The sequence below is a fragment of the Pleuronectes platessa genome, chromosome 4 (genome assembly GCF_947347685.1).
Source record: "Pleuronectes platessa chromosome 4, fPlePla1.1, whole genome shotgun sequence".
In the NCBI taxonomy this organism is placed as follows: Eukaryota; Metazoa; Chordata; class Actinopteri; order Pleuronectiformes; family Pleuronectidae; genus Pleuronectes; species Pleuronectes platessa.
The window spans coordinates 16,174,379-16,196,989 of record NC_070629.1 but is presented as its reverse complement, the minus strand read 5'-3'; the positions used below and the strand labels follow the sequence as shown (position 1 = coordinate 16,196,989).

Genomic DNA, 22,611 nt, shown 5'->3' with positions numbered 1-22,611 from the left:
AATTAGCAACGCAGTTTGGAAACAAGACCGGGGAACCGCTGCGCTAAGACACGATAACAAAAGCATTTTGACCCGCTGGGTGTCACTTTATTCAGCAAAAACTGTCGCGTCATCAACATCCTTTTTCTGTTAGTTGCCATCGTTCACTGTGTGTGAGGAGCCGGGAGGACGTAAATAAACCAGCGTGGACTTCTTCTATATACCTCATGAGGTAGGCTTGTCTAAGCTCGACTTCCGTCTCGCCATCTACTGTTCTGGCGGTGAATTGTTTTCACAACAAAAAGGCTCGTAGAACTATAAATCAAAAAGGGTCTGTCCGATCCGACAATATATATGTCTTAAATCCATGTGATGGGACAGCCTCACACTTGGATGTAAACCAATTTTAAAACACATTTACTTATACTGGAGATCTTTTAAATTAATGTCCCAGAAATGATTTCTGATAGATAACCCCTGCCTCATTCATTGTAGTATTAATGTGTTTGAATAAGTCAGGCTGCTGATTACCAGCTACTGATTTGAGTCAAACATCTATTGCTATCCTCTGTGTTCATTTCTTTAATGTTAAGAATGTTTCTCATAAGACCTTATCAGATGCATTGTGAAACATCTGGGTCACCTAAATTTAGTGTAATCAAGAGAGTGAACTCGGTATGTATTTTGCACTGAAACACAAACTTGATGTTACACATCTTAAACAATATGATATGGGTGTCCCTAGACAACCAGACCTGTGTGCTTTGCTGTGACTATAAATGACTGGAACCTCAGATAAAGAAAGTTATTTTCTGACTTCAATTACTGAGGCATTCTCTACAGAATGTAATGTGCCCATTCTACTTCAGATCCATTGGATCATTGTGTGTTTATGTTGCTTAAAGAAGAGCATTCACTGCTTTAATGTAATCAGCATCTTATCTGACAATATCATGGTGTAGAAGTGCAAGGAAATACCAATATGTTATGATCAATGTCATTTATTGTGCACAAACATTACATTAAGGCATCTGCTGGAAATGTTATGATCAACAATTCTCATGCAAAAAATACTTTAAAAACTACACAAATAGTGTTTTGGAGAGGAGGGTTTCAGAGGGAGGGGGCAGCTCTGGAGAAAGGTCTGTCAATCCAGGTCTGCTGCTTGGTGTGATGGAGACATGAGGTTAGCATCAGGAGCGGAGGCTGCAGGAGGGACCGTGGAGCTGAGGCACACCTGTACTGCTTCTCTTGAGAAGAACTGAAGGACACAAACAAACCATAGTGTTAAATTATGAAGATGGTTCCCTCTGATTTTTTTGTTTTAAACATAAACGTCACACAGGCCGCTAAAAACTAAAAATGCTGAAGCTAACAGCTACCACACAGCAAGCTAATGCCTTCCTAAGGCTGCCAGGGAGTAGCAAGAGTAGCATTGTAGCAAGAGAGTGTAGCTAATCACAGCCCTCACAGTTCTTCATCAGTGGAGAAGTACCTCGCCATGTTTTCATCTTCAGAGGAGTCATCGAAAGACTGTGCTGCTGTTCCGGAATATGTCAGGCCCGCTGCAGCCTGCTGGGCTTGAACTCTGAGCACGCAGAGTAGGCCCTCACGTCCCGTCTCAGTAAATGCATCAGTACTGCCTGAGAATATATGATAAAAAACAAAACGTCTCAATAGTGCGTTTGTACGTGTGTATGTATACATACGTACACACGTACAGGGCTTTCTTTTCTACAGAAATATTTTTCCTAAGTTGATGTCTCTGCTTATGCCATCTAGAATGTGTAACAAAATATATTTTGGCATAACTGTATGTTTTCGGATTGTCTAACTGTGTATTTGTGTTAAAGTCAAAAGGTCAAGGCCACACTGACCTCATCTTATGGTTTCAGTTGTCAAGAGACACAGTGTCATTTATACGAGAGAAAATATGTAGAAATATGTAGACGGACACTGCACTGGTTAGCGGAGTCATACAACGCAGTGCGGTAATTCTAGTGTAGTTTTTTTTTAATAAATGGGTTATCTTTTTTACAATCTACAAAAAGTTATCTATACATTTGGTCACAGAATGTTACACAAATAAATTGGCATTAAAGTTGGCATCTTGCTGTCTGGCCAGTCTGACGATGCAGCTGAAGCGTCCATCAAGGGCGTTCTGCAGGTAATTTGGATTGTTTGTTTCTTTTGAGGAGGAGAATAAAATGAATTCGTACCGATATCAGTTTACAATCAAACCTTTTTGTGTTAACCTTGTGTAAACAGAGTCAAAGGACATTGTACAACAATGACACACATTTTTCCACAGTACCCGTCGTTCACTACTGAAATTCTGACACCCATTACTGGACTGTGTCTTCCTGTAGAGTGGTGATGTTCTCAACGTTCTTTTCACAGTCTGTCAAAACAAAATTAGAGTTACAAATGTTAATGCCCCACAACCCATTGCAGATACGGTTGTATTTGCACACCACATCGGATCAAAACAAAACTGCAGTCTGGGAAACAAGCAGTTTTGGTAGATATAAGGGAAATGCTAATATTCCTGCATGAAACATATTCAGTCCCTTAAGCAAAATAACAATGATGGCAGGCCGCAACCTCGATGCCTTCGTCTGCTTTGCTTACAGACTAGTTTGCGGAGTCTCGTGCTGCCGCCCACTGACCGATACATCATCGCTCTTTTCTGAAACTAATGAAGGCAAATTCACACATGTAGACAGAAATAATCAGTATAAATTAAAAGGTGTAAATATTGCTAACATTATGTTTGATGGGGGTCATCATTATACATAACAGAGGAAAACTTTGCACATGTATTCCTTAAATTTACTTGCCTTCCTGTGGAAAAAGTTGTTTTCCCAGTTAAACAATCACAGCAGGGAAGCATGATTGATCAAAATTCTTTCAGTGTGATATAAACTTGTATTTCAGCAAGCGTACTTTGGGGATGTAATAAAATGTATATTTAGCACATTATATAAAATGGTGTTTCTGGTATGTAACTTAAAAGTACCTCTTTAATGGTAGGATCATTTCTCTCCCTCATCTTCCTCGTGGTACGTGGATGATGGTAGTGGGCTCAACCCGGCTTCTCTTTCTCTCCAGGCTGCCCTTCCTGCTCTTCATCAAGCAAAACAAACCGTTCGGTCCAAGTTGTTGACGTTAATGAAACTCCTGTAGCTTCACTTGGATCCTCCTTGATTAAAAAAAAGAACATAGCAATTGTTTTATAAAATGAATCGCAACTCCATAACATGGAAACATTATTGTCATAGTGCATACTATACATTAAACCAAATTGACCTGATATTGTGGAGTAATAGTAGAGAAATACACTCCTTATTAATCTAAAGCATTCATAAATCAAATTCATGTTAATATTTATATTGTAGCGTCCCTCAATGATGAGCTAAGCGTCTTGAACTGGTTTCAACAACAATGTATTCACCTCCCAGGTAGCACAGGCTACCGTGGGCTGTAGCATGTGGCTAACAATGGCGTATTAGCTGATGAACAGCGTCCATAGTGTGGATTGACGGACTCTCTCCGCACTCGGACTGTAAACCTAGATCGTAACGATCTCTAAAAACAATAAACTACTTACCTGACAGAAGGAAGATGACATCGTGGTCTTCCAAGCGCGCCGTGTTTATGACGCAGCCCCGAGTTAGAAGGACTGGCTGTTTACAAATAGGGTTTTTACGACAGCCACACGTCATGTCCGCTCGCGCCGCTCGGGCCGCTCGGCTCGCGCCGCTGGGGCCGCTCGGGCCGCTCGGCTCGCGCACTCGGGCCGGCCTCGGGCCGCTCGGGCCGCTCGGCTCGCGCACTCGGGCCGGCCTCGGTATGAACAGACTCGCAGGTTCCTTCTCATTAGAGATGTTATCTAGCCTCAAATATTACTATTATATAACAAGAATAACATTCACGATCACTGAAGGACACCACGCAGGGACTGTGATTTAAACACCACGCTGCGCTGTGGTGGCATGGCAACCGTCATAGCAACGATAAACACATGCGTGATAACTATTAAAATATTTATCATAAGCACGAACTGGCTGAAGACTGTGGAAGCAAAGAGCACATTTCTCGCTAGAAATGGTGTCAGAATGTATTTTTATGCCCAAACTAAGTTACAAAATTATATTTTTATCTGAAAAAAAAGGAATCTCCGCCATGTTTTCCTCTCCGCAGACGGGAGCTTGAGAGTCACGTGACGTGAGAACAAACCAATGCAAAACAATGGGAGGACTAACTGTTACCGTCTCACAATCTGTAACGTCGTTCCAAGTGGACCAACTTCTTCATTGAACGTTTTCTGATGAGACTGCATACCAACCCAGATGTGTGCCTTCAACCTTCATAGGAATTCATGGAAATATCATTTACAAGCTGGAAGCTGCACTGGCCAGGAGTTGGAGGATGGACAGTACTGTACAACAGGAGATCAATTTTGTCTCCAAGGCCTATCCGGATATTTACTCTCTGATGGTGGGTAAACATTAAACCATAGGTGGACACATCTCTGATATGCTCCCTTAATCTAATCCACTCCAAACGATGATTCTCTCTCAGTCCGTCTTTCATTAAGATTCAAGAAAACTGGTTTAGTAATTTTCGCTTAAACTTAAACTTAAAAACGGAGAAAATTACCTCCCTGCTAATCATCTGCCATTCTACGTTGTAGCTCAGATCATTGTAAGGCCAGATTCGAAATAACAGATTGACATGTAAGCATGTTACAGCAACAAAATCACGTCCTCTGACAAAAATAACTAAGAATTAGAATTTGTACTGCTGAAGTTTATGGAATTCTTCATTACAAAATAAAACTAATAAAAACACGATTTCTTCAATCAATCAATCAATCAAATTTTATTTGTATAGCCCATATTCACAAATTACAATTCGTTCATAGGGCTTTAACATGGTGAGACATCCTCTGTCCTTAACCCTCAGCCAGAGTAAGGAAAAACTACTAAAAACCCTTTTAACAGGGTGAAAATACGTAGAAACCTCAGAGAGAGCCATATGTGAGGGATCCCTCTCCCAGGACGGACAGACGTGCAATAGATGTCAAGTGCAGGAAAACATCATCAAGATTAAAGATTAAGTTTTTAGCAGCATTGATGTGGGTAAACATTTTGAAGGATAACTTCAATACTATATGTCAAGCAGTCCTGCTGCAATCATAGTCCATGGTCATTAGCCAGCAAGATAATGATCCATCATCCAGGTCGGATCCACTATAGTCCACAGTCATTGTCCACTGCCGCTTATTAAGATCCATCATCAGGCGCCGCCTCGGTCGTGGTCCACAACCATTATATGATGCCAACGCAACAGAGGATCCGCCATTACCACTACGATGAGCCCGCACGATATAGAATCCGCCATACTGGATCCACCATTGCAACCTCTGATGTGCGATCCACAAATCATAATCCATGGTGCGGCCACAGCGGGCCCGGATCTGCGGGCGATAAAGCAAAGGGACTCGGGGAAGGGGTCAAGTCAGTAAACTGTACTGATGAGATATGACTTACTTCAATGTGATAGGGAAGGAAAAGAGGAAGAAGAAGCTGGAAAGAGAGGCTCCGTGTGTCATGTGTCATAACAGTAGAAAGTAATTCTGTTGAAAAGTGCTCTCAATGACCTGCTCTTTAAACAGCAAGGACATTCAAAGGGGAGTGCAATGCTACTCACTTGCAGGCCCTAAGGACCGAGGTATCTAGTCCTGTCCTATAACTGCAACACTTAACAAATGCATTGTAATGTCTAATTAATGAAGGTGGATCAAAAGTAATTCTTTATGGTGTTAATTGCATTCCAGACGCCCCAAGTTGGTTCAGTGAACAAAGAGATGGGGCTGTTCAATTCCGGACAAGTACACATGGACGTCGGTATTGACAGAAGAGCTTATTCTCCAGGTAATAACATTTCCCTTTAAACATAGCTTAGGTCTTGGAAGGAGACCTCCTGCTGAAGGAGGATACCGCAGAGCTTCATTTTCTTATTTTGGCAGTGATGTTTGTCACTGCCAAAATAAGAACCTTAACTAAACATGCAGTAACAACAATGACATAGATGAGAGTTATCTGTTGACTTTGTATGTACTGTACAGTCGTGTTTCAGGACTGACATTTTGACATGTCATCCCAGGGTTTTATAGCCAACGACACCTGTGATCTTAACAAGTTAATATGTCCCTTATGAACATGGTCTGTGGTACCTGACGGTTTCCAGTCAAGCAATAAATAAATAGTTGGTTGAAATTCAGGTCACATTTTAGAGCCTATGGTGTGTTTACTGACAAACATTGTGGTTCAAATCACACAAAAAAGAAGCCTTCAAATGAGGCTCATTACAATGTGGAAAGTTGTGTACGTGGTGTCCTAGATGTTCATCTGGTTAGCTTGTGAGAACGCAGCTGCAGGGCAACAGCAACATTGACGCTAATATTAGCATTCCTGTTGGGGTGTAGAAGAACAGATGATAACAATTTAGAAAGCTAGTATGTATCGCAATGCCGGCAAGGTAAAGCCATAATGACAGGGAAAAGATGAAACAATTGGGAATATCAACGTTTTCAGAAATGGTTTTAAAGTTTTTTTTGTTTAATCAAAAGTCAATATATATATATTTATATATATTTTTAAATTTCAGATTTTCCCAAACAGTCTCATCTTATTCCTTTCAGGGTATCTTTGCATTTCTTGCATTCACATATATTTGAGAGTGTGGCTACTGAATCAAATGAACTGAAAACTAAATTCAAATGTTATGTTGTGTACCTCATAGGTGAAACAGTGATGATTGTCGCACAGATCAACAACTCCTCATCCTCTGACATGAGTCCCAAATTCAGTTTTATCCAGGATGTGGTGTACCGTGCCAACGGTAATACCAAACGTGAAAAGCGCGTTATCCACAAAGTGGCTGACAGCTGCATTAAGGCCCAAACACAGAAGGAGGTCCAGTGTGCGATAACGATTCCTCCTGGTCAGATGCAGACAATCCAGAATTGTGACATAATCACAGTGGAATACCACTTCAAGGTTTGTCATGTTTTAACTTGGAATCCTAATGCTGTAGTATATTTACTTCTGAGATATTTCAAACGGATCTTTTTTTAAGATTTTCCAATTTTGTGGTGACTGCCGGGTGTTTCAAGTTATGCATCATGTGCTAATAAAGCAGCCATATTTTTTCCTCAGGTCTATTTGGATATCAGCTTTGCATCTTTGTTGAAGATGAAAAAATTTCAAATGAAAGGGGCATATTTGGGCATTATTATATTTTATTTAGCATGCAGACAAAAATAATACTTTTTCTTCGTATGTTAGAGTTTTGTTTGTCTGGTTAATTATTAGGTTGGTGGCTGCTGTTACTCAAACCTCAGTCATCAGGGTACACAGTGTTTTATACATGCCTTGTTCAACTCAAGTGTCCTGGAACTGATGATTTTTTCAGCCTTATAGTTTTCTCTACCTCACTAATCTTCATCGTGGCTTGAAAAACACTATTCACAATGTTTTCATGTGTAAAAAAAAACAAATGTTTTAAGAGGACAAATTATTGTTATTTTTCAGTCTGTTGAGTTTTGTATGAGAGAGTGACTTTGGTCACTACACATTACTTAGAAAACCTGATTTGTTGTTATACTAACAAAGTGTTCTGACTGATTTGAATAAACACCTGTTATGGAAACCTTGCACTGTTTCTCACATTGTTTAAACTCAGCCACAAAGTAGAACACATCTTTGCAAATAAGTTCATTCTTCTGATCTCATCAGGATCGATGGATGGTTGCAATACAGAGACAGAGGAATACAAATGTCAAGCTGTTCATTAATCTTAATAAAGACTGGACTTGACCAAGGCACCTTTAACAACTTTATTGACTAATGTATTCATATGCAAATGTTGCAGATGTGGGCTCCATAGAGAAAATGTCCACATAATTTAGAATATAATTAAATAGACAGGCATGTTGAGAAATGAACAACAATTAGAAAAAAAGAAAACACTACAAACACGCATTATGTCAGAAGATTGTTTTATTATAAATTTGCATATAAATCCTGTGAAATTGGGGACAATTTCCATTGTGCATTTACAGATGTGGGTTTGAATCATTATGGTTTATGATATAGTTAATGTTATGAGTCCCATCTTTAAATTATGTAATAACATTTATAAATTCAAAATTTCACACAAATATTAGATTGCACATAATGCATTGAATAATTCTTCAATCGTATCCAAAAAGGCCTTGAATGGTAAAATGTGTGTGTCAAAATCCCATGAATTCTACACCACATAGCATTTGCAATGCAGAATTTATATTTTACTTATACATTTGTTAAACACCTAGACAAAGGGATGGATATAGATTAGTTAGATATAACGCTTCAAAACTGCTTTCAAGTTATGATCATGTCATATCCATTGAAAGGCGCTGTAAAAATAAAATATATTATTATTATTATGATAATAAGAATAATAATATCATTACATTGTCAATAATAATATTATTGTGTAAACTTTTAATGTGAGTCTGTTTGTTTTCATTGGTTGTACTGAACTTATACAGGTGGTAATAACTATTTATGTGAATTAGTGAGAGCCTGTGGTGGAAGAAGACCCGCCCCCTACCCTGCTTGATTGGTTAGATTTGGGGCAGAGTGTGAGGGTCAGCCAATCAAAGGCAAAGCGGGTCGGGGTCTCCCCTGTACTGGTTATGTATTTGTGATCATGGTGGTCTCCAATGGTGCATACTCAGTTTTCTCCTGTACGGTGGATGGCAGTAGAGGTCTCCGATCAAGACTCTCCCAGGGCGTGTCCTGTAGGTCTTGTCCCAACACCACCACCACCGGATTCAATCATGGCTGCCGTTATGGGAAAACAACAAACTGTGGAATAAAGGGTCTCCAACCAGCCACTGGGTCCATCTCGTGTGTGTTTTTAACCCACTTGACCCACTCGGTCTTGTTTCCCCCGCGGTCAACCCACCACCATGCCTTCCGTGGAGAGCTTCGAGCTGACTTACGTCGCGCTGAACGAGAGCCGGACCTTCTCGGAGGGGGACACGGTGACTGGGAAAGTGACTCTGGTGCTGCTGAAGGAGGTGTCAGCCCAGAGCCTCCATGTCAAAGCGAAGGGGGACGCCGAGGTCCGCTGGTCCAAGAGGACCGGCGACAAAAACCGGACTTACCGCGCGAGCAAGAGATACTTCAAACTCAAGGAGTTCCTGATCGGTGGCCAGGAGGACTCCAAAGGTTCAACTTTATTATTATACACATAATAAGAGCTGACACCCTGCAGGGCCCAGCCTGTTTATCCGGTTTACTGGACCACAATATCCAGAATAAAGATCAAGTTCATTCACTTGTTCAAAACACGAAGCCCCTCCCTTTCTGGATATCTTCACATATTTTACAACGTCAACTATACAACGATAGTATAGTATATTAATACAGAATATATAGTATAGGATATTGTTACTGTGACATTTATGTGCAAATTTAGCTGTTCCAATTGAAGTTAATTTTAACTACTTCAGGTTCTAGTTTATGTCATGACAGTGCAAAGTTACCAATCTGTCCCATTCGTGCTAGGACACATATACCATGATGAAATAATATTGGGCAATAACTTAAAGGACAAGTTTCATATTTAGGGATGTGAACCGTAAAGTATTTTTCTTTATCACATCATCCAAAACAAGTTGATTCCCACATTCAAAGATTGTTGATCAGTTTTCAGGAAAAATAACTAAAACTAAAGCTACCCATTGTGCATTCCCTTTTTGGATTAGTTTTATATATTTATAATGTATAAGGGTATATAGTATAGTATAGCTATAAAGTATAGTATATATTTTACAAAGTATAAATGATATATTGTAGTGTAATATAGAATATGTCACATTAGTATAATGACAAATTATTACAATAACATAAGATTTTAAAGTTATCACAAAGTCCAAGATTCAGGTTTTTATGTAAGTTCACACACAGTACAGTGAAAGTCTTAGAAGTGGAGGACAGCTCAGATCAGCAGTGCAATTAGAACAAAAAGGATCAAACTAAGTAAAAAGAGCTTAATATAAGAAAAGTCAAATACAATACTATAAAACTATAAAAAACATTTACATCCACCAAACCAAAGTGATGAGTGTAAACTGTACTTGAATATGTATGTATAAATTACAGCACTTTTTCCCGAAGTGATAAGCAAAACAGTGCAAACAGGCAGGGAAACAGATATGCAAAGTACTTCTACTCATTGAACTTTGAGTAGAAGTACTTTGTTCCTCTCCACCAACCACTGTTTTTGAATATGGTCAGTACTAACACCAACATCCTTTCCCTTTCAGAGACGGTTATTCCCAAAGGGATCCATGTCTATAAATTTAGCTTTAAAATACCAGAAGGGTAAGTACAGTAAGTCAATCTACTGAGACAAAATGTCTGTATTTCCACTATGTAACTGTTTTTAATAATCATTAAAAGAAAGCCTGCCTCTGCACTTCCCCTAAACTGACGTTTCATTTACCTGGTTGTTGTCCGATACAGAAATATGCCTTCAACCTTCAGAGGAATTCATGGAAAGATAATTTACAAGCTGGAAGCTGCACTGGCCAGGAGTTGGAGGATGGACCGTACTGTAGAAGAGGAGATCAATTTTGTCTCCAAGGCCTATCCGGATATTCACTCTCTGATGGTGGGTAAAATATTAAACCATAGGTGTACACATCTCTGATATGCTCCCTTAATCGAATCCACTCCAAACGATGATTCTCTCTCAGCCCATCTTTCATTAAGTTTCAAGAAAACTGGTTTAGTAATTTTTGCTTAAACTTGCTAAAGAAAAACAGACAAAATTACCTCCCTGGTAATCATCTGCCATTCTACATCGTAGCACAGATAATTGTAAGGCCAGTTACGAAATCTATGTAGGGAGAGCGGGGTAATGTGGGACATCGGGTAATGTGAGACACCCCCTCCATTTAGGCAACGGAACACATGTGTGGTCATTTGACCATTATGTTTTCAAGCCCCTCCCATTCCCCCCTTGTCATGAAGGAGAAGTTGGTGCTGGTTCTGTGGAAAGTATGTTTTTACACAAAAGTAAAATTTCTTGCTTTGAACTTAATCAACTGTTGTGTCAAAACAAATTGAATCAGGTAGAAAAACTTATTTCATACATGTTGGTGAACTTCCAACATATAAAACCATTTGATTGATGCTAGCTGAAGATTAGCCTGAATTGCTAAGAGATGTTGTTTTTTCTAAAACGGTGGCTGTGGGGTAAAGTGGGACAAATGAGACAGTGTTTCACTTTACCACACCATGAAGCACAAGTTAAGTTTAGTCTTAAACATATTTTTGTTTTATATTACATTATATATGTTTTATTTTTAATGTCATAAACATTGTAGAAAAGCCATCATGCCAAGAAACTACACCAGGAAGACTACCTGGGGCCAAACACCCCTCGCAGAGATGGAGAGTGCAGCCGCTGAGGTCATGCAAGGAAAGAAGTCCTTAAGAAAAGCTGGAAGGGATAGAAATATTGATAAGACAACCCTCGAAAGATTCATAAAGAAAAAAGAGAAAGGGAAAGTAAAATCAGTAGCCTGGGGTGCAGTAGCTGAGGTAAAGAGAATATTCACAGATGAGATGGAGGAGGAGCTTGCCAAACACTTGAAACAACTAGCTGACCAGTTCCATGGCCTTGCTCCAGTTAAGTGCCGTGAACTGGCATTTGAATGCGCAGAGAAAAACAATATCCCTGTCCCTGCCAATTGGACAGAGAAACAATGTGCAGGTAAGCTAGAGATCACATGAATCATAATAATCATAAATGTGCTTAATTGACCAATCCCCATGATTCTGTTACTAGTCCGATATTAGTGGTTCTCAATCTATCTGTCAGGATTTTAACTATTACAACATGTGTTGTTATGGTAGTTTTAAAGTTGAAAAAGTAAGTGGACAACTTTACCCCGTAGCCAGGGTAAAGTGGGACACAAGACCACTTTTTTAAAAACAATCATAATTTCACTGCCCTTTGTCCTGAAGACATTCTGATCATTTCCATTGCTAGAAAACATCCTGAATTAATGGGAAATGTGTAAATTTTACTGATATATCTTTCTAGCTCGCCTAGAGGGGAGCAAATGTAAAAAATGTCCCACATTACCCAGCACTCCCTACCAACAGATTGACATGTGAGCATGTTACAGCAACAAAAGCACATCCTCTGACAAAAATAACTAAGAATTAGAATTTGTACTGCTGAAGTTTATGGCATTTTTCATTACCAAAAAAAAGAAAGCAAGGACATTCAAAGGGAAGTGCAATAGTACTCACTTGCAGGCCCTAAGGACCGAGGTATCTAGCCCCGTCCCATAACTGCAACACTTAACACATGCATTGCAATGAAGGTGGATCAAAAGTAATTGTTTATGCTGTTAATTACATTCTAGATGCCCCAAGTTGGTTCAGTGAACAAAGAGATGGGGCTGTTCTCATCCGGACAAGTACACATGGACGTCGGTATTGACAGAAAAGCTTATGCTCCAGGTAATAACATTTCCCTTTTAACAAGGTACGACACCTGTGACCTTAAAAAGTTAAAACCCCCTTAAGAACATTGTCTGTGGTCTGTGACTGTTTCCAGTAAAGCGGTGGTGTGTCTACTGACAAACATTGTGGTTCAAATCACACACAAAAAACCTTCAAATGAGGCTCATTACAATGTGGAAAGTTGTGTACGTGGTGTCCTAGATGTTCATCTGGTTAGGTTGTAAGAACGCAGCTGCAGGGCAACAGCAACATTGACGCTAATATTAGCATTACTGTTGGGGTGTAGAAGAACAGAGGAGACAAATTTAGAAAGCTAGCATGTATGTATCGCAATGCCGGCGAGGTAAAGCCATAATGACAGGGAAAAGATGAGACAGTTGGGAATATCAACGTTTTCAGAAATGGAGGCGGAAGTTTTAACGTTTTTTTTTGTTGAATCAAAAGTCAATATATTTAAATTTCAGATTTTCCCCAACAGTCTCATCTTTTTCCTTTCATGGTGTCTTTGCATTTCTTGCATTCACATTTATTTTGAGAAAGTTGTGCCTCACTTCACATTTATTTCTGAGTGTTGCTGCTGAATCAAATGAATTGAAAACTAAATTCAAATGTTATGTTGTGTACCTCATAGGTGAAACAGTGATGATTGTCGCACAGATCAACAACTCCTCATCCTCTGACATGAGTCCCAAATTCAGTTTTATCCAGGATGTGGTGTACCGTGCCAGCGGTAATACCAAACGTGATAGCCACGTTATCCACAAAGTGGCTGACAGCTGCATTAAGGCCCAAACACAGAAGGAGGTCCAGTGTGCGATAAAGATTCCTCCTGGTCAGATGCAGACAATCCAGAATTGTGACATAATCACAGTGGAATACCACTTCAAGGTTTGTCATGTTTTAACTGGGAATCCTAATGCTGTAGTATATTTACGTCTGAGATATTTCAAACGGATTTTTTTTAAAGATTTTCCAATTTTGTGGTGACTGCTGGGTGTTTCAAGTGATGCATCATGGCTAATAAAGCAGCCATATTTTTTCCTCAGGTCTATTTGGATATCAGCTTTGCTTTTGATCCCGAGGTCCTGCTCCCGGTGGTCATTCTTCCTGTTCACTTCCGTCCTGGTCTTCAATCTGGTGTTACCGCGAGTCCCTATCTAGCTGGGGCAACTGGTGGCCCAAGTAATAGTGACTTCCCTCCCCCAACGGCATCTTTGGGTCCATATCCTGCTTCTCCAAACTCAGGCGGTTACCCAGGAGCTCAAAGGTATGATGCTTTCCCAACCAATGCGTACCCTACTCAGCCGCCTTACATGAGTGGGGGCTACAATAACCCATTGCCTCATCCTCAAGCTCAATATGGATCTCCCTCTTCGTCCTCATCATCGACGCCTGTGCTACACCCTCCACCTTCAGCCCCAACATTTCATCCACCCCCATCAGCACCAGCGATCAATCCATCGCCTTCTCCGTCTTTCAACATGTCTGCACCTGCTCCCACGTACAACTCTCTGTCGTCTTCGCTGATGATGAACGTAGACTTCCTGTCTCAGTCGGATGAAGCTCCTCCATCATATTCCCTCCTGTTCCCGTCTTCTGCTACTGAAAATTCTAATGCAAAATAATCAAAGGAATCCTTAATGACTGGATCGGTTGATTCAGTATTAAGTAAACTGCCAATAGTTAACCATGTGAAACCAGATCACCTATAAATCTCTGCTTAGTTATGAGTGTTGCACTTTGGTGAAGATGAAAGAATTTCAAATGAAAGGGGCGTATTTGTGCATTATTATATTTTAGTTTGCATGTAGACAAAAATGATACTTTTTCTTCATATGTTAGAGTTTTGTCTTTGTCTGGTGAATTATAAAGTTGGTGGTGGCTGTTAATCAAACCTCAGTCATCAGGGTACACAGTGTTTTATACGTGCCTTGTTCAACTCAAGTGTCCTGGAACTGATGATTTTCTCAGCCTTATATTTTTCTCTACCTCTGCATCAAGGCTTGAAAAACACTATTCACAATGTTTTTATGTGTAAAAAAAAAAAATTACACACTCCTTAGAAAACCTGATTTGTTGTTATACTAACAAAGTGTTCTGACTGATTTGAATAAACACCTGCTATGAAAACCTTTCAGTGTGTCTCACATTGTTTAAACTCAGCCACAAAAAATAAGTCGTTCTTCTGATCTTCTCAGGATCGATGGATGGTTGGAATACCCTTGTTATTTCTGAGGGCCAGTCTGGCATACAGTAATTGTAGTAATGAGAGAAGAAAAAGGGAGGAGTACTAGTGCATTACCAAAAATAAACAAGACAAAATTATAAAAAACTGGACAAAAATACATAAAGTGGCAGTCATCTTTTAAAAAATGTATGAATTAAAGGAAATCTACAGTTACTGCAGTACACTATTATCGTTTTAACATGCATATATTCATATACATAAACTCACTACTAGGCACAGGTCTTTATATCTTCCGTCACAAATCTTGTTTTTCTTTTTTTACCAGAAAAAAGTTGATTGCTACCACTTTCCTCCCTGTACTTGATTACAGTGATCTCTTGTATATGAATGCCCCAGATAACTGTCTGCGCTCTCTAGACACTGTATATCATGGTGCCTTAAGGTTTGTCACTGGTTGTAAAGCCCTCACTCACCGCTGCATCTTATATGCTCGAGTTGAGTGGCCATCTCTGGCAGCACGCCGCCTTATACATTGGCATATTTTTATTTATAAAGCTATCTTGGGTCTGCTCCCCCACTACTTATGTAAGTACATCTTTAAATCCCAGAGCAATTACTGCTTACGTTCAAATGAGCTTTATTTATTAGTTATGCCCAAAGTAAACACTGAATTTGGTAAGCACTGTTTTAAGTTCGCTGCACCTGCTGCTTGGAATGCACTGTAAAAAACTCTTAAGTTAAAGGAGCTCATAAACCTTGAGACTTTGAAGACTCGTGTGAGAGAAATTGGAGCGGCTTCATACCGCACTTGTTCTTGTTTTGGTGGGAATCCGGAGCTTTAGTCCTGTTGCCTTATCTTAAGGGAACAGGGAACTTATCTTATTTGATCTGTGTTATGTGATTTTTGCGTGTCTTGTGACTGTTGACATTTTTTGTATGCTGCTGTCTTGGCCAGGCTTCCCTTGGAAAAGAGGTCATTGTATCTCAACGGGACCGACCTGGTTAAATAAAGGCAAATAAATAAAAATATGTATATACATATCTATTTGTGTGTGCTCTATTTTTACCTCTTTTTTGACTATCTTCTGCTGTGTATGTTACCAGGATCATTTTAATCTATTATTTTCTCATCTTTTTTTCTTATAAACTAGGACATCCTATGAGTGTGTTGGATTAAGCCCTTCTGAGGGAAATCCCATTTCTTTCTTCTTATTTTAAAATTTCACCTCATATATTTGTACAAATCATGGTTATCTTAAACTTAAAGTTCACGTAGCAACTGTAGTGGAAATTTATCTCAAGATGTGAAATAAAGAGTTTCTCAGACCGGAGTTGTCTTTGAGTTTTATTGGTAAGCTCTGCAGAGGGTTACGCAGTCAGCATCATCGCACAGAGTGCAACAACGAATAGTTAAAAAGGAAGTTTTTAATACATTGTGGTAAACAGGAAACATAACAGAGAGCAGACAGGAAACATCTGCGGTCTGGCGGTGCGGCTACAGAAGAAGGAATCAACCCCAGCACCCAGTTGCACAGATCAGGGTCAACCTCAGTGATGCGACGGAACCAGGTGTGACCTGCCTACAGAGATAAAAAGCCTGTGAGTGTTGTAAGAGGACGTAATGACCCAGTGCTGCGTACCGTGACAAATGTCTCCGATAAAGGACTTCTCTTTTACATATGAAGCTCTCAACCCAGATATCTTCTTCTCCGAGGGCGACACCATCACAGGCACTGTGACTGTGACTTTGACTAAAGACACCAAGGTCAAGAGCATCTCCGTCAAAGCCAAAGGGGATGCGTGGGTCCAATGGATGGAGGCAGACGAAGAGAGTGTGGTAATAATGCACCGCATGACCAAGAGATATTTCAAAGTGAAACGATACCTGGTCTCAGAAACTTCCAAAGGTAAATATAATTAAACTACAGCCACTTTAATTTGCTATCGGATCTTTACATGTAGACATGATTTACATTCAGCAAAAATATGCCGGGTAATAAAACAATGACAGCACAATAAACATTTTAATTTATAAGTTCCATATATGCCTATATCGATTAATGAGCTAGGCATTGTGCAAGCACAGTGGGGAGTTATTGGTTTTAATGTTGTACCACACGTTTTTAAATATTTTACTGCTTAACAAGTATTTGTTATTTTCTTTGAATTACAACCTTCATGATAATAATGGATATCGCACATTCTTGGTGTAGAAGAGTGGTTGTTACCAGCATGGTCAAATTGATCGATTGTATTATATTTTTATAGGCCACTGCACCAATGTTTAATTGTGGTGCCTGAGCATCTTTGCATTGTCCGTTCATCAGATTACTGATTTGTGTTAATTCCAACTTCTTTTTAAAGACACTGTACTTCCCCGAGGAGTCAATCACTTGAAGTTCACTCTTACAATCCCCCTGGTGTGAGTAGGCCTGTCCAGCATCTATACATGAATAATGTGTCATTGAATATGTTTATTCATTGACAGGAATGTTCAGATTTTAACTTGATTGAGAGAATCATATGGATTATAGACAAAACAGCATTTCTTGATTATCCTAACCCAAATTAGGTCATTCTCAGAATAAACAATATTCAAATTAAGACTTGTGGAGTATGTTGACCTTAGTCCCAAACTGCTCGATGTCCCAATCAGACTGTGCTCTGTCTCGTGTCAGCAGAAATATGAATGTATTATAAGCTATTCATGTAAACATCATTTAAAATGATGTCTTATCCAGAATGAGGTCAATTGTCAGATAATACTTTCCATGTTCACATATTGATTGTATTCTTTCACAAATGCTGCATTTGTTGTCTCGCTCGTTCTTACAGGGACTTGCCATCATCGTTCAAGGGGCCGCATGGACAGATCGTTTACAGGCTCGAGGCTAAGCTGTCCAGGTCCTGGCACTGGCCTTTAAGACGACAATGCGAGATAAAGTTTTTTTCAAAGTCGCTCCAACACCTTGACCAAGTAGTGATGGTAAGTGGGACACTTGATCGGCTGCATTTTATACACTATTTGTCTATTCGGCTTTCTTTCAAGCTTAGCTGCTGAAAAGGAAAAGCTCTAAGATAAGAGCTCACACTAAATAAACAACTTGAGGGGTTGAGGAAAGGCAACCATTCAATTCATATTATGATAAGAAAGTAAAGTACATACAACAGAAACTATAGTTATGTTATATATATATATATACAGTGTTGTGCAAATTCACTACTCTCATGAACAAGTTCAAAGTTCAGTTCATACAAGTAAACATGAATAGTTCACGTTCATAGTTCACCATTTAAATTCTGAACTAGTTCATATTTCAGTTCATTTCATAGCTTTAAGGTGGACAGTGAGAATGAAAGACTTAACTTGTTAAAGAAAACCTTATCCATCACTACCCCTTGCCTTTACTGTCGGAATATTCATCAGACAGTGTGTAAAAATCCCTCAGACAATAATAAGGTGCATCGGATCTCGGATGTAGTTGCTGAGTCTGCGTCTCTGCTTTCTCTTGCCATCTGTATATGAGACCGAGAGCTGTTGTGTACGTAGACGTAGTGCACCAGGGTATTGTGGGAAAATACGCTAAAAGTGTGTTTATAAGGAGAAGTGACGGAGCACCTAGAGGTGATGCGAGTGTTGCTCCTGCTGTATATCCGAGAAATAAAGTGGCCGCATTCCAAGTAAAGACACATCTCCTCCTCCTTCTTCACGGAGCGGTCCGAACGGCTGGTTACCGGCCAGACAGCGAGCCAAGATAACCAGTGACAGGGGCGGCTCCTGGTACAGGCGACATAGGAGACTGATTTATCATGACGTGACACATGCAATGTAAAACAATACATTAACGTCACACCATCATCCTCTAACCCCGGGACGCACCGGAGGTAGAAGCGCTGTGAAAAGCGCTCCGCCTCCTTTCCTCGCCCATGTTAAATACTTTGGCTGTTCGCGCACCGGAAGCGTAGTGCCGGGAAGAACCAGGAAGTGCCGCAGCCACACACACAAGCACATAATCTCCTGTGGGGGGGGTGGCGGCCACAGGCTTTCATCGGTCAGTCACCTGTGAAGACCAGCATCATTTACCCCTGAACCAGCGCGGAGAAATGATGATGACACGTAATAGAAAATGTTTAAATAGAAAATTAAATAGAAAAAAATTCAATTAAATTATATATATATATATTTTTAATCAAATTAAATATTTTTTTTAAATTAAATTAAATATATATTTTTTTAATTAAATTAAATGGGGAAAAAAAAAAAAAAAAAACGCGCGCACATCCTGCGCAGAAGCCCACTGCGTACATTCTGCGCAGAAGCCCATTGCGCACATTCTGCGCAGAAGCCCATTGCGCACATCCTGCCCAGAAGCCTACTGCGCACAATCTACGCAGAAGGCCACTGCGCACATCCTGCGCAGAAGCCTACTGCGCAGAAGGCCACTGCGCACATTCTGCGCAGAAGCCCATTGCGAACACATCCTGCGCAGAAGCCCATAGCGCACATCCTGCGCAGAAGCCCAATGCGCAGGAATTGCCGCGCAGCTTCTTTTTTTTTTTAATTAATTTTTTTCCTGTTTTTATATTTAATTAATTTAAATTAACATAGTGTAAGATATTTCGCAATTAATAGAAAAAAATCCTGCCAATTTTTAGTGTAACATATTGCCAGCTTGACAATGGGAAAGAGTCGGATTCGAACCCGGGTCACGCTTTACCGACGAGGCCACTTCAGCTGATAGTTCCCACCTGGGAACTAAGCACATGAAGTGGATGAACAAACTATCGTGTGTGTTTTGGTGTCATTTTATGCTGCTTTTGATAAACACTTCAGAGAAAATATTTTCTACTTTACGACATATATCTGACAGCCTTACTTAAAAGTTACTTTTATATTATTGGCTTTTAGATACTGGATGAAACCTATTGTTAGAGAATAACCCAGTGGGGGGGGGGGGGGGGGGGGGGATATTTTTTGAGAGAAGATTCCAGATTCATTCACTATACGGCTCAATAGAGCCGTATAGGTTTATGATCCATGAAGCTTCCTTCTTCCAAGTTGTGTGGTACGGAGCCGAGACAGTGGCCAGAGAAGAAAACACTTGGAATACGTTGCTTGTTTGGTCTGCATATGTGTGCCATGGGTGATGGGTAACGTAGTGCGAAGTCGAGTTAGTTGGTTAGGCTAAATCGCGGACATTTTACGGGCACTGAGCAACGACATGGTGAAAGCATTTGATTTAGACAGCGTCTCTCCTAAGGAGAAAGTATTGAAATGTCCTGAGGGTCAGTGAACAGGTAGGGGTGGGGCAAGTGACAGTTCTAGGCCAATGGCTGTAGGGTTTTGTGGGATGCCAGGCTCTCATTGGCTGATGAGTTGGCGTATCAAGGGTGAATGAGGAAGGGGAGTGAAGAATAAAGTGGTGGTGGATGAGAGGAGTGTCAGAATTACGAACAAGAAGTGTGTCGTGTTCGCCGGACTTTAATAAAGTTACACATAAAGAGAGACGTTTCCTGTCGTCTATACGCGAGGACGCTACAATATGAACGTGTTCACCGTTCATATTCATTATTTGTCATTGAGTTGCGTTCAGTTCATCGCTCTCATAAAAGTGAACGTGTTCAATGAGCGCGTTCTTTTGCGTTCGTTCATGTACAACACTGTGTATATATATATATATATATGATATACTCGTCTTTGGACTCTTTGGTTGACATGCTGTATTGCTATGGCTTACTTGTGACGTTGATCCGGCAGCAGAACATCCAATTGTTATCATTGCGGGCCAGATGACAGTGTGGGCAAAATATGGGCCAAAACTGTTTGCTATGTGGGACTAAGATATCTGATGTCACCAAAGAGTCTTAAAAGTTAAACAAAATAAATGTTTGTTATGTTCTTCTCGTATCCACAGTATGAATCAGTGAACACAGACCTGGGTATTATTTCAAGGAGAATGGTCAAAATGCTTGCGATTGTCGACAGACTGATTTACTCTCCAGGTAAAGTCATTCCAGCTGACTTACAACCAAATGTCAATGCAAGTCATGAAAAGTTATATCATTAGCAATGATATCAGATATTTGCAGCAAGTCCGATGGAAATTGTTTAGCTGTCATTGTTTATTATCTCATGTAAAATAAATGATGTATACGTGTACAAGCGTTCTACTTCAAAGTTTAATAACCCGTTATTCCGTCATACGCGTTTGACATTAACGTGTATGATCAAACGTTGACATTATTCTGAAACTATAATATTCAGATGTTATCTTCTTCTTTTTTTAGGTGACACTGTGTCAATTTCTGTCAATATCAACAACTCCTCTTCCAGACGAATAAAGCCCAAAGTCATTTTACGGCAGATAACAGTGTACAGCACCGGAATCTCTGATAAAACTTGTGTCACAATTCTATGCCGAATGGTTGGGAAAAAGATCACTAAGAAATCAGAGGAAATGGTGACCTTCCAGTTGAGGATTCCTGATGATGCCAACTACACCCTCACGAACTGTGAGCTTGTCTCAGTTCAATATTACCTCAAGGTATGTTGTCGTGTAACATAAATTCATATTTAGAAATTAATGAATTGTTCTTGTTTGTAAATAGTGGCGGTTACAGCATTTGTCACACACAGACAACCATTAGATATATTAAAATAAAAGTTGTATATAAAATAATATACGTATTAATATGGTTACCATTATAACAGACGGTGATTATGTTTACTGTATGTGCCAATGAGCTCAAACATGATGGCAGTTTTGTTTCCACTGTAGACAGACTCAACTCCTTAGTAATGCAGAGTTTGTTTTCATTTCCCAGGTGTATTTGGACATCAGCAATACTAAAGACCCAGAGGTGGAGTTTCCACTGGTCATCGCTCCCTCTTCCGTGGCTAACGCAGTGCTTGGAGAGGCTGTGGAGACGAACCCAGCTGGTGCCCCTTGGGGGTCAAGCTATAGCGACCTCTCTCCCTCTGCTTTACCTGACGAAAGTGATACATGGACGTAATAACAATCAGTGGCCATACAACTATGCTTCTCCATACAGTCTTTCACGCGCGTCCTTCCTCTGATGATGTTGCTCATTCTAAGATACAACTGTCCTTTACTGCTCCTTCAGAATAGTAATAATCAGAGTAATAATTTACTGGCAATTAGAACTCAGGGAATCCAGAAAACTAAAACTCAGGGAGAAAAGTAGAGTAAAGAGGGAACAGAAGTCTCTCAAGAGTTCACAGGGGCGGACTCATGATACAGAATTTGGTTTAGGGAATGAGGAGGGAACAACCTAGATATTTTCACTTGGTCCTGAACTTTTAATTTGGATCTTTATTTATTCATGCACAACTTAAACATATTTATTTCACTCAACTTATATTCTTCTATAAAAATATGGTTTTCATAGGCAAACTGAACCTGACGTGTTGCAGACACAACATAAGAATTGCAGGCAAAACGGGATCTGTAAGATACAGATACAGTTTAATTATTATATAAACAAAGATTTACTCTCCAGGTAAAGTCAGTGCAGCTCACCTATAACCAAGCGTCATGTTGTTAGTCATTAGACCTTATATCAGATATTTGCAGCTTTGCACATTGTTTCATCGCTCAGTTGGATGGAAGTTGTTCAGGTATTAATATAAGTGTGATTACCGCGTCCCCAAAAATTCAAATTATTTGTATATGTACAGGGTATCGTGTAATAAACTACTGTTCAATTATTGACAAGTTGGGTCTTTACAACAGGAAATGATTGCATTTAAAGATGTTGTTTGTTTGTTAATAAGTTACACAACTCCTGTTCCCGTGGCAACACTAAACAACAAAGTAC

At 39.8% G+C, this 22,611-nt stretch overlaps 2 protein-coding genes and 1 long non-coding RNA gene across 5 annotated transcripts; 2 read left to right on the top strand and 1 right to left on the bottom strand.

The window, feature by feature from the left end:
• Window positions 1-806: 806 nt before the first annotated feature.
• LOC128438581 (uncharacterized) lies at window positions 807-3,681 on the bottom strand. Of its 3 annotated transcripts, none has more exons than XR_008338349.1 (5): window positions 3,590-3,681; window positions 2,999-3,181; window positions 2,279-2,380; window positions 1,475-1,622; window positions 818-1,240 (listed from the first exon to the last, which is right to left on the bottom strand). It is a non-coding gene; the product is annotated as an uncharacterized LOC128438581 (long non-coding RNA). The 3 variants fall into 3 exon arrangements; XR_008338348.1 differs by having other exon boundaries at window positions 819-1,240; window positions 2,294-2,380; XR_008338347.1 differs by having other exon boundaries at window positions 807-1,240; window positions 1,475-2,380.
• Window positions 3,682-8,715: 5,034 nt separating this feature from the next.
• LOC128438922 (arrestin domain-containing protein 3) lies at window positions 8,716-14,718 on the top strand. The gene is made up of 6 exons (XM_053421695.1): window positions 8,716-9,269; window positions 10,370-10,427; window positions 10,569-10,716; window positions 12,485-12,581; window positions 13,216-13,472; window positions 13,631-14,718. Exons 1-6 carry the CDS (start codon window positions 9,008-9,010, stop codon window positions 14,207-14,209), a joined length of 1,401 nt encoding a protein of 466 aa, XP_053277670.1. The 5' UTR covers window positions 8,716-9,007; the 3' UTR covers window positions 14,210-14,718.
• A 1,660-nt stretch (window positions 14,719-16,378) lies between these two features.
• On the top strand, window positions 16,379-22,508 carry LOC128438462 (arrestin domain-containing protein 2). The gene is made up of 6 exons (XM_053421047.1): window positions 16,379-16,691; window positions 17,137-17,194; window positions 17,608-17,758; window positions 20,688-20,775; window positions 21,061-21,317; window positions 21,598-22,508. The coding sequence occupies exons 1-6, from the start codon at window positions 16,421-16,423 to the stop codon at window positions 21,784-21,786; spliced, it is 1,014 nt and encodes a 337-aa protein (XP_053277022.1). The 5' UTR covers window positions 16,379-16,420; the 3' UTR covers window positions 21,787-22,508.
• The last annotated feature ends 103 nt before the right edge of the window (window positions 22,509-22,611 follow it).

Coding starts and splice junctions, on each gene's coding strand:
- LOC128438922 (XM_053421695.1), top strand. CDS start 9,008: ATGCCTTCCGTGGAGAGCTTCGAGCTGACTTACGTCGCGCTGAACGAG. Junction 10,428..10,568: donor AGCTTTAAAATACCAGAAGG/GTAAGTACAGTA, acceptor TGTCCGATACAG/AAATATGCCTTCAACCTTCA. Junction 13,473..13,630: donor CAGTGGAATACCACTTCAAG/GTTTGTCATGTT, acceptor TTTTTTCCTCAG/GTCTATTTGGATATCAGCTT.
- LOC128438462 (XM_053421047.1), top strand. CDS start 16,421: ATGTCTCCGATAAAGGACTTCTCTTTTACATATGAAGCTCTCAACCCA. Junction 17,759..20,687: donor ACCTTGACCAAGTAGTGATG/GTAAGTGGGACA, acceptor TCGTATCCACAG/TATGAATCAGTGAACACAGA. Junction 20,776..21,060: donor CAGACTGATTTACTCTCCAG/GTAAAGTCATTC, acceptor TTCTTTTTTTAG/GTGACACTGTGTCAATTTCT.